A 12,326-nucleotide genomic window follows, 5' to 3' on the forward strand; every position below is an offset into this window, starting at 1 on the left:
TTCTCAACCTGGCTTCCCACTTGTTATCATGCCTTCAAAATTTCTTATCTCTGTTTTACATCTGATCGGCCAGGGGATAAAGAAAATCCAGCCGGGACTCAGCAGCTTCAGTTTTTAAAAACTGTGTCTAACCTTTCTGTTCAGCATGTTGGCTGAACTGCTTTGCCACCCAATTTGAACCATTGCTTTTCCATGAACCTGCTGATACCTTGATGCCAAATCTTACACAAAATGTTGGGTTTCACAAACAGTATTTATTCAGCTCAGATATCCTCATTTTACTGATAGGAAAGCTCTAAGTCAGAGTCATTGTCTCAGTTCTGCCAAACTATACAAGGGAAATGCAGGGCATATTACAGCAACCTTTAATATATCAGTTTTAGCAGGCATGTTAACAGTTACTCTGAATCTGCAGAAAAACCTGCAGCAAGCTTGCATCAGGACTTAAGCTAGCAAATCTGCATTGCTTTGCCCATGCCACCTGGCCTCATGAGCTCAAGAGCCTGAAATATTAGGCAACGCTGCTCCATGCTCCATTTATTAGTGCAGAGGGTTTATATGGGTTTGGAAATGCCACCATCCTAACAGACCCCTATAAACACTACCAGGATAAAAGTATGAACAGCAACTCACCTTGAAGACATCTGAGGGCTTTCCAACTGTAAAAAGTCTTAGGAAGTCTATAAATCTACTCCTCTATAAAATATCATGGAGTTCTGCGCTGCAGGACCAATGAATCCTTATCAAATTTTTCATTCAAAATGGAAATCAGAGAACAGCAGTAGAATAGGAGAAGCAGATTTTTTTCCCTTGGGCCTAGGTATTCTTTCAGCAGTGCTGTTAGTCAAACCTCTCACCTACAAATTACACTGCCACTGAGTATATAACAGCCCTTGCCTATATATCACAAGAACTGTAAATCTTAAACATAAATAAATAATTTTAAAAATTAAAATCCAAATATTATATGTTCCATTAATAAATTATTTTCATGTGTTATTTACTAAAAGTATAATGAATCTCTCTAACAAATTCAACTCTGCACTTCCAAGTTTAAATCAAATGTTAACTGCCAGTAAAGCGAGTAATTAAAAAAAATGACCTCTCTGTTAATCTTAAATACCTCTACATCTAGCATAATTTGGAAGGCTTATTCTGGCATTGCATAAATCTTTCAAGGATACTTTTCATGCCTACTAAACGTAAGAATGGTCTGTCTCTCTCATATAATGTACACCGCCCTGGCTTGCTCCACCTGGGTCACTCATGAAGAACAGGCTTTCCATTAGCACATGCTGAAGCATCAATCTGAAGACCTTAAAATGGCCAGAGGGAAAGAGGAAAGTTTCTGCATCTCAGGGGTACGGGGATATGACTGGCAACCTTACTGGATTTCATTTCTATTATTTAGCCCTGACAAAACCTCTCAGTTCAAGCTCCAGAAGCTTGTAATTCAGTGAGGGGGAAGTAATGACCTTTGCTTATTTTCCTGAAGCGAATAACGATTACCAGTTTCTTCAAACACGTGAGAAATTCCAGCTACTCACCTAATTCAGAAAATAGGGTGGGACAAAGGCAGCATAAAGAAAGCAAGGTATTTAATTAAAAACTATGTATGAATCAGAAACAAGCAAAATCCTAAACTTCACGTATTCTGTTGTAAGCCTTCCAGTGAGAAAGCAAAGTCAAATGTGAGCAACATAATGAACAAACCAAGTGGCAGCTTTGCTTAGGTAGGAAAATCTTTGGCAGCAAAAGAAGAGGAAAAAAATTCCCCAACCCTTCTACAAGCACTCTGCTGCATAGTAGTAAAAACCAGCTGACCGCAGCAGGGAAGGAACTTCACCTTTTGCTATGAAACATCTCAAGGTAGGAGTATTATAGGGTTTTATAGGGGAAAAAAGAGTGTTTATATACAAAATAGATTTTATATTCCATATTTTTATATATTTTAATATAATTTTTTTTCTATCTGGCCAGGCTCTTGGACCAGATCTTCTGATGACATTTGCACCAAACCAGCAGCTGAGCTGCTGCACTGCATGGCTGGAGTCCTTAGCCACAGAACATCACGAGTGTGACATACTGGCTGCAGAATACAGCACAGGGCCTTGGGATACCTTTTCTACCACTTCCATGAAGCACTACAGCAACATTTCCACATCAAAATATATCTTTCTTGAGAAAACGTTTTAAATAATTCACAGAAAATGTAAGGATTTCAGGTAGCTGTGATGTTTCAGGAGGCAGCGGATCAAAGCATGGTCTCTCTCTCTTACTCCTCCTTCACCCCTTCCCAGCAGATCTGAAGCTGAGAATTACAGAGAAATGTAAGTAAGAAGCAGAGATAAATTAATAGCAAAAAGCCTCTGTCTAAAACTGGACCTGTGTGGTCCCAGTGTTTGTAATACCTAGTTTTACAAACTGTTTCCAATCAAGTTGGTAAAAATAATATTGTTTCCATCACGCTCTACCAGGCAAAAAAGCAAAACGATTGAATTGAAACACCCAGACTTGCATGGGTGTAATACAGCAGGATCTGGACACTGAATTTAAAACAGCTATCTTATCTCTGATGCCTAACCATTTCCATGTATACAGACAAAAATATTTCCCAAGAATTGTGTTGTTTTATGGTCTGCAGCTTGCTTCTTTTTTGCTTCGTTAAGTCCTTTTCATACAAGTTTACAGAGATGTGTCCAACTGAATTAATTTCCAAATAAATTCATGAAAGTGAGATTAGACTATGGCTACATGATGAAATTGTTTGCACTCTGTATGTTTTTCTTTGTTCAGTAAAGCCTTCTGTGTACTGAAAAATAGCAAATTATTCATTTCTTGAGAAGTCCAGTTTTATCTTTAGTCATTGACTTCTTTCTATGAATAAAAGGAACTTTTCACCTAGACAAAAATCCATAGCGCGGTCAGATTTGGTTCCACACACTTGAATAGCATGAATTTGATTTCTTGTTATTTTTTCCCTGACATGTCTCACAAATAGCTAATACAGTTGCTTAAATCAGCAAGGTTCTCGCTCAGTTTGAACTTTGTTTACTTACATATTCCCAGAGGAACAAAGAGTGCCAAGATTAATTCATTCAGCTTAATTTGCTACCCCATACTCCTATAATGAGTGAGCACTCACTATGGTTTTTGCAATTAGTGTGTTTTAATACTGCTGTCCAAATATAGATTATTAGTCAAATTAATTGCTTTGGGAAGAGTTTTATGAATACTTCTAATCAACTAAGAACCTTGAGTCTTTTGAAAGGGAACATACTGTTACATGAACAAATTGATGTGCAGAATACGCAATTAATCTATTTGGACTTTTTGGTCTTTTTTACATGATTTTTTTGTTGGTTTTTTTTTTTCCTTTTTACAATATGACATATGAAATCTAACTCCCTGGTAGAAAGTAAGAAGGGAACTAATTTTAATGGTGTTTTAATGTATATGTTTTGTTGGGGAGGAAGCCAGAGAACTAGCTGAAGTTCTAGTTGATCATAGTGGAGTACTACTTTCTGCTGCAGCTTGTGGAGTTGGGTTACTTCAATAAATGCAAACTGAGAAAGTTTCTTGATTTCTAAATGGTCTTGTTTTTCTGAAATGGTAGAACTCCCTGACCTTTGCCCAGGTATAACAGCAGTGGATACAACCTGCCTCTCAGCAAAGGGCACCAGATTTCAAAATCATTCAGAGTTGAAGGTAACTATCCAAGCACTAAGCTTCAAACTTTATCAAGTCTACAGATGAAAAACAAGCTATACAGGAGAAGAAGAATGTTCATGATTTACATCATCCATGAAGGCCAACACATACAAAAAGCAAAACAGAACAGTAAATTACCCATCAATCTGTAAAAAGATATTTCAGTTAGGCCTAAGTGTGAAATCAAGCTGCTCAGCCCACTCTTTTCCTTGAACCTTTCTTGCCAATGTTTTTTTATGCATCCTGGACTCTCCCATTATCTATCATCTGTCTTTACTCCCATTCATGGCAATCCTGCTGTGCTGTGTTAACTCCATCACTATCTGGATCGTATTTAGCTGGATGAAATGGAGATTCATCTGTCTGTCTAAATCCTTCTGTTAAAACTGGAGGTGGATGATTGCACACTGACAGCCTGATTTACCTTCAGCCCCTGCAGAGCCCGGCATGGGAACTAGGGGAATACTGAGAAAGACAACGTGCTAACAACCCATATTAGATATCCTGGAGAGGCCTCAACAGAGGGCAGATACTCCTGTATCTCATTACAGAATAATTCTAGCACTGCCTCAGCAGCATCTGGTTCTGGCATTGCTAGAGACATTATATAGGTGTAAATGTTGTGCTGATCTACACCAGAAGAGAAACGCCTACACCCATCAGATACTGCAAGAAGATGAGAGTTGAAAGTTTCAACTGGCTTCTATTAGTAAGAGTACTGAGTGTCTAGTTACTCTAGTACTTTTTTAGATTATGAAATTTTCACTGTAGGCGTGATCTCTCACTACATACTCCCCTTAAAAATGTAAAGGGAAGGACTTTATGCTTTTTTATATCTTTGAGCTGTCACTGAGTCCTGCCATGACCTTGCCTTACGGATGCCAGGGAATAGGCTTGAGTATGAGAATCCGCCACATTCCTGTACATGACAGCAAGCCCAACCCAAGGACAAACTAATTAAGCAGATGTCCATAACCAATGGGTGTGAGGTCAGGCCTTCTCATTGCTTCATTAAATATCTTTTTTCTGTTTGGCACTAAACAGATTCTTGGTGCTTGGTTTCTGGGAATTCTGGCACTGCCAATACCTTTATTCACTGCTTCTATTTTAGTATATTTCACGCTTTTTTCAAGCAAATAAGAATCTGAATGTATATGGTATATACAACAACTTCTAGCTAGGGATATAAAATATTTTCTAAACACTAAGCAATCGATGCATTGATCATATAATGAAGTTGCAATACATTCAGACTTAATCCCGACTACTAGAGGTCAATGGTAAAAATATGATATCTATTTCACAGGAGATACCTTGGCAAGAATCCACTGACTCTACAAAAGAACAGTTACAGTTTTGCTGTTTCTCACCTTTTGAGTCAATAGCAGAAGTAGAAACACATCCCAAAGTCATAAGAGCTACATTTTTTTGCTCCATACTCTAGGTATCATCACTCCCATTCTTTCCTTTCCTTATCCAGTTCCTGTTCACGTGTTAAATAGCATCTGAAAATGGGGGGGGGGGGGGAAGGAAGAAGATACCTACATATAGCTACTAAAACAGTACGATACAAGCATGTCCCAGGGCACTAAAATTGAAAAAGCCCTTGATGAATTAAAAGATGCAATATATAAATACAGAGAACGTACCAAGAAAGCTTGGAGCACATGCTGGACAGCAGATTCTGCTGATCCTGGCCTCTTCAAAGTACTCTCAAAGGTCTTCAGAATATATTCAATAGTGTTACTTTTCAAAACTAAGGTTAGCACATATTACCTTAACAAATAAATGATGATAAGAGGGTCCCCATAATTCAAACACATACGGCTGGTGTGGCATATGTTAGGATTTTGCTAAACTACATACATAAACAGTGTTAAGATTTGGTCATTGAGGAGTTTCTTACTGATCTTTTGGAACATAATAAATATCAAACAATATTAAGAAGATAAATTTGTCAATCAAGGATTACAAGAACTGACAATATTTTGTAGCTAAAAGATAGCAGACTTTTTAAAATACAGCTCAACAAACTACCTGATTCAGGAAATCTGTATCTACTGAAACTCCTAGAAAAAGAGACATTATTTATCTTCAGACTTTTGGACTTGGTTTGATAACAAATGGGATGAAAGGCTTCATAGGATAAAGGATGCTTCTGAAATGTTAACATTGATGTGTATTTTTTCCTTTTATCAGTCTGCAGTTAGCCTTTATAAGCTTTTCAAAGTGGAGTGCCAGAGTATTTCTATTCCTAAAACTGAAATAAGAAATTACTACAAAAATGAATTTCAGCTGGAATATAGCCAATTACTAGCATCAAAACTTTTTACAGCTCATGTCACTAAACACAGGGAATACTCTTTGTGAGTGACAACATCACAGAAGGCTTTATTTTTAATCATCAAAAAAGCAAACAACTGCAACAAAATTGCAATAGCTGACACTATTTTTCAGCTGTGCTCAGCTTAAGTACAAGACCAAATACATGTCCTGAAGGAAATTACTACACACTCTCCTTTTGGGATTCAGCTGTTTTTGTTACTTTCTTGATTAAAAAAATTAAATCTTCCCTCTGAATCTTTCAAAGATGTAGGTAATACTAGCCTCTGCATGCAGTGTTAAGTAGTTCAAGGCCAAGGTTTACTCAGCCATGGCCAACTGATGTGCAGTTGGCTTTTAATGAGGCACTAAAAAGAACAGAAGGCTTAACCAAATTTAATTTGCTATTTTATTTATCCTTATGCTGCCCCTTTATCATACAAATATTAAACATTTATATTATACAGTTAGAAAAACACAGTATTTATATTATACAGTTAGAAAACAAAGACAATGTTTAGCGCTAGTTTATGGCTAATCTGAAAAATAACCATTAATCCTGAGATGCAAAATAAATCACTTAAGTAGGATTTCAGGTCATTTTTTTTTTTCTGACCTAGTCTGGGGTGGAAACAGCAAAGACTGCCATTAGAAATTATAGTATTCAGTAATGCTTGCCAGCTCAGTATTTGGTGGCAGTAATGCTGTGTCAGTGATTGTTTGGAGGAAAAAAAAACCATACAACAAAAAACCCCCATCATCTCCAACTGCATGAAAAAGCAAAGAATTTTTTAAAAGTAAACTCAAGCATTGAAATCTGGCAGTCTTCTATTTCCAAGATGCTTCTCAGTGCTCAACAGGGAATGATGACATCTGTAATTTGTTTGATTACTTCTTGTGATCATTTATTCATTGCAAGATCTGGGCTTGATCATCTCCACATTATTGTCTTAGCAGTGTTCATGGGATCAGACCATTTTATCTGATACTATAGATCTCATCATCGTAAAATTAAAACTTCTGAAGACTTTGCAGAATTGTTTTGGCACTCTGTCAGAATAACTCCTGCTGTCATCCTTCTTAGGAGACTTTAAGTAAGATTATTGCTGGGCAAGAGCCTGCAGTGCTACAAATTAGGTCATCAATTGTAAAGTAAGTCCAAACCCTATGATCTGGCAAAGACAGTTTTGGATAAATAGGCTCAATGCAGTTTTGGAGTCTCCTTTTAGGAACATATTCATCATGGGTCATATTGTTAAGCATGAACTGCTGCATTTTTGGTATATTGATTTTAAAAATATATTTCTACGTATTCTGTCTATAAGGCTGCTGCAGCTTTACTGAGTTGACTCCAGAGAACCTCACAAAAAATTAGGTGCAGAGACTGATGCCACATTCATTCTTAAAATGGTCACTGATAATTCAAATTTCTGCACTTTGAAACTGTAACTATGTCTTTTAATCTGAGAGTAATATATATTAATTTTCTAATAAATTTTCACATATTATATGATATGCATATATGTAGTCAAAGAACATCTTCAAGATTATCTGTGTCTGAACCCCTTTAATTTGTCTGATCACTTAGGCATAACAGAAGATAGAACTGAGCTCATAAATTCCATTCTTTATATATTTATATACTGATTCATTTAGAGGCTCCCTGTTGAAAACATCAGTCACCTCAGGACACAGCATCAACAGACAATTAACGTTATGTTTAATGCCAAGTACTCGTTAATGGAAACTAAACAGATGCAAGTGCAGTGATGCAAACATGCTATTGTTTCTCAGATAGTTTAGGCACAACATGAAAGGTAAAGCTAAAAATGCTTTTGTATGACTACATTTCATTTGATCTTCTTGGCCTACATGTAATGCCCACAGTAGTGCTTAACTTAAAAGATATTTACCTCTGATCCTTACATGATTAAATTAGAGAATATGCAAGAATCATTGAATGTATTATGTGGAGTATATGGATAACTCTGCTGCAACTAGAAATTTCTACACTCTCAGTTCTGCAGTCACCTGACTGACTCACAAGTTTCAGTGAAGTGACTGAGCAAAGAACAAGTTCAGTACTTTTCTTCTCTGTTGGGAAAAAAAAATATAATTGATACATCCCAACTGTTTCCTCTTCCTTTGTCAGAGTCAGCCCCATATTATTCAGGAAGAGGGACAATGCTGTGTGATTAAGACCAGTCACACTGCAACAACATCTGATGGACATCTACCGTTACATAAAGTAACAATAAAGTATTATAAAGTTTGTAATTCAGCAACCAGATTATTGCAAAAATAAAAGAATTTAATCAAAATTCACATACAACAGAAAAGAACTAAGTAAATTAAATTCACTTTCTCATATCAAGACTTTATCCAGCTCAAATAGCAAGATTCTTTAGCTACCCTGCCTTGAGACTTTCAGCTGTTTTCACAAGTGTGGAGTAAAACACACATTATAAATAGTACGCAAATAAAACAAGGCCAAGGGAATAATCTAGATAAATGGGTTGTTCTGGTGTATAATTGATAAAAAGCAGGATAAAACATGTTATAAAAGCAGCATAGAAGGACTGAAAACCTTTTTCTTTAAAAAAAATGTGGGCGCTCTTGGTTCTCATAGGTGCTGCAGCTGTTTCTGCTCACCTACAGGATCTTGCCTTTGATGGGTAAGAACAGACATGAAGTTTTATATTTGCACAATTTCTTCTGCATGAGCAAAAGCCTTTCAACTGACTTACTTACCTGTTTCAAATCCAATCTTTTTCTCCCCTTTCAGGCAGAAGGTGTTTCGTGTAATTCTGCAGAATGATGAGCAGGTGGAAATCATCAATTCCCTTGCCAGCAACATGCAGGTAAAGAACTTGGGGAAGGGGCTATATTTCATTTGAAAGGAACATCTCTCCTTTTGTTCAACTAACATATACCTTAAAAAAAAAATCATGCTACTGAATTAAAGACCTAATCTTGATTCCATTCAAGTCAGCTGGAGTGCTTCTTCAGAAGGAACTGATAAAGCTAGAGTTATGCAAATACATTCCAATACCTTCCTAGAAAGTCTGGTTAACCCAGTCTAAATATCAAAGTGTCCACCAGAATTTATTAATAGAATAAGTTAATCTGAAATGCTGTATTCAGTGTGGGGTGCTTTCAAGAATGTATTAGATAAAACATGGAAATTCCAACTACCAGAACTTTTACCATTATAGGCAAAAAAACATTTTGCTCATGTAAAAAAATCTAAAAATCCATACTCCCAACAAATTGAACTTTTCTTTGGCCTCTAGTCTCTCATGTCATCTTTTCTTCTCTGACTTTCCTTTAAAGCTTCCTTTCTATCCAACTAGGCTGCATGTTTCTTACTGACCTTGATGTAGATATATGATGACACAATGACATGAAAAAAACAATAAAGACAGCAAATGTGTTTTCAATATTTCTCTTCAGCTTTGATGTTGTAAAATAGCTGTTGGTGAAAAAGAAACCATTATCTGTAGGATGAAAGGATGGTATTTTTAACGAAGTACAGATGTGTAGAACTATCATCAACAGGCTAGTATAGCATGCTGGAACAGTATTCTATAGAAGAATATACTATTGGAATGATGCTGCCAATATTAAGAAAATTAATATACCATGCTTGCTTTTAAGTGTGTAGTATAAACAGATTGTTTGTTTTCTTTTTCTTTTAAGCAAAGAAAATATCCCTGGACTACCATTGTTATACAAAGCAATCAGTCAGGACTGATGTAGTAGTATATCCTGGAATAGTCATCTCACTTGAAGACACATAGTTCATGAATATGCCCACCAGCCTCAATTTCCTTCACATTCATGAGATGAAAGGCTGAAAAGGCATTAGGTTGGCAAACCAGCTTTGCTTTCATTCGCCTTCAATAGGGCGCTAAATCCAGAGGTCGGAAAGCTGACTTCAGCAAAAATACGTGAAATAGTAATAGCACTGTTGTTTGTCCACCCTGAACTAATCATCTTCCGAAGGCACAGGTTCCTCATGCCAACTTTAGTGAACTGAGTCTTAAAAGCACTCATACAGACAACAGTCTTTCCCAGCTGATTTATGTAAAGTATCCATGTGTCCCTCTACTACTGAGTCAGGAGTCCATTTCTGTCTAACGCTTATAGGCAAAAACCTCCAATGAAATCTGTACAAAGAATGAAAGAAGTTGTAAAGATAGTTATAATATTCACCACTCTCTATGCACTCAGATGCTGTAGAATACTTGGCATTTGTGAAACTGTCACTGCCATCTCCAGAATTCTCCCATATAAATTGCAGGGCCTAATAAAATCTTCTTAACCAATTTCCAGTTAAAATTTAGGTTGATACTTCTAGCAAACAAGGTCTGGTCAGTGTAATAGGATAGGAATGAAATTCGGTATATTAATCACAATCAACATCACCATCACACATACACCCACCTAAAAATCACAGACATATGTATGTATGTATTTGTTTATGTATTCATTTGGCCTTCTTTTAGGTTGACTTTTGGCAGCCAGACTCTGTCACACTGGTAAGGCCAAAAATGCAAGTTGATTTCCGAGTTGAAGCTGACAAGTCTTTTGAGGTTGAAGATCTTTTGAAAGAAAGTGGAGTGGAGTACAGGTAAGTTTGTTCTCACTACTGTATTTTGAATAGAAGGAGATTAAATAGTGGGGAAAATGTGTTTGATCTTTTCATATTGGCCAATTGATCTTCCTGTCACAAACTTCATCCCTCCCGTGGATGCCTCTGCTGGGTTCAGCTTTCCTATGGCAGTTCAAATGGGCTGTAGCTGCTCTGCGTTAAAGGGGTGAGGTGAAATGTTGATAGAGATAAGAGACAGGAAGCAAAGAATTACTACCAGGAATTTCCCCAAGGTGATGGCTCACTGCGGTACACAAGGCTGGAGTATGGAAGGGACAAGAAAGATTTCCCACTAAAGACAAAATGCAGCAAAGGTCTAGAAAAAGCCAGAGAGTACACCAGATGGGTTTGCATGATAGTGTCAAGGAACTGAAGCCAGAAAATGGTGAGCCCCAAGGGCCACCATGAGGGGCTCCCCACTGGGTTCTCTAAGCTGCAGAATGATACCTAGGGGGGCAAAAAATCCCAACTGGTGACAAAGAGAAGACAGTTGTCGGGTGAAGGGCCAAGGGAGTGTGGAGAACAGATTCCCAGGACAGCCTTGGGGTTACTCAAGTCACACAGCAGATCCATGGCAAGGATTTCTCCAAAGAGAGAGTTCTTAACCGGCTTAAATATTTCGTAAGTATATTACCCAGAAGTAAAAAAGCCCTGAGTTTCCATGACCAAATACAACTGCAGCATAAGTGGAGGGAATAGACCACACTGCCACTTCGGCTGAGAACAGAAGCATCGTCGTAAGTAGCACTCATGGGAGGCTAAGGAAAAAAGAGCAGGACCAGGCAACTGCATATACTTCATATCTTCCAGTCACTATGCAAGAATTAATCAAGGATGAGAAGTTGACTTTGGGCTGGAATGGAGTGGGGCTGTCCGTCTTTAGCTCCACCTGAACTTTGCAAATCGGTCCAGCTTGATTATCAGACTTCTTCAATGTGTAATGGATATTCTGCTAACATGTACTCAGGCACTGAAAGTCGGTGTTACTTGATCAAATTCTCACGGCTTCATTTGGCTCAGTGGACAGTTTTTGTCTCTCAGCCCCATTGTTGTTGCCACCAGACCAAACTCCTTCATTGGACACCACACAGTTCTCATTAAACGTAACTTTTATGATCTGCTAAATCCAAGGATAATCCATCCCTAAACTTACTGGTCTTATGTTAACCATGTCTGATTTGGATGCTGCTGGGGGAAGAGAATCTAAAAACATTCTAGAAAAATAATTTTCAATAATGCCACAGCCCACATACAGCATAGGAATCAAATTTCAGTGGAATTTCTTCTTTGGCAAAGGAGGAGTTACTCTACATGTGTTAGTTTTTCCTATAATATTCATGAACTCCCTCAGGTCCATGCACAAATCTTTTGATTGAAACAAAGGCCGTAATGTCTGGAAGGCGTCCCTGACAAACTTGAGTGGAGCGTCCTTGTGACAACCCAAGCCGTTACAATTCTTTTGAAGTGCAGCTGCAGTGCCATGACATCATGTCAATGTAGTCATTTGCACTGTTTGTTCTGAAGGCTGGTGCTGCCTCACGAACTGGCCTCCTGCTCTTCTATCCAAATCACAAATGATCAAGGACATATCCTGGATGAGTAAGATTTGTAAGAATGTTAAGACAAGCACCGGAAAAAC

The 12,326-nt window shown here is 37.6% G+C and overlaps 1 protein-coding gene and 1 long non-coding RNA gene across 2 annotated transcripts in view; one reads left to right on the forward strand and one right to left on the reverse strand.

Moving 5' to 3' along the window:
• Nucleotides 1-9,448, reverse strand: LOC142085873 (uncharacterized). Its single transcript, XR_012674857.1, has 3 exons — nucleotides 8,785-9,448; nucleotides 5,082-5,216; nucleotides 1-2,311 (listed from the first exon to the last, which is right to left on the reverse strand). It is a non-coding gene; the product is annotated as an uncharacterized LOC142085873 (long non-coding RNA).
• The window catches only part of CPB1 (carboxypeptidase B1), a 20,193-nt gene continuing 16,504 nt past the window's right edge, over nucleotides 8,638-12,326 (forward strand). The window contains exons 1-3 of the mRNA XM_075158342.1: nucleotides 8,638-8,708; nucleotides 8,819-8,894; nucleotides 10,542-10,666. Coding sequence (XP_075014443.1) covers nucleotides 8,638-8,708; nucleotides 8,819-8,894; nucleotides 10,542-10,666 — 272 coding nt within the window. The remainder of the gene's footprint in view (nucleotides 8,709-8,818; nucleotides 8,895-10,541; nucleotides 10,667-12,326) is intronic.

This window comes from Calonectris borealis, chromosome 9, assembly GCF_964195595.1.
Source record: "Calonectris borealis chromosome 9, bCalBor7.hap1.2, whole genome shotgun sequence".
NCBI classification, from domain to species: Eukaryota; Metazoa; Chordata; class Aves; order Procellariiformes; family Procellariidae; genus Calonectris; species Calonectris borealis.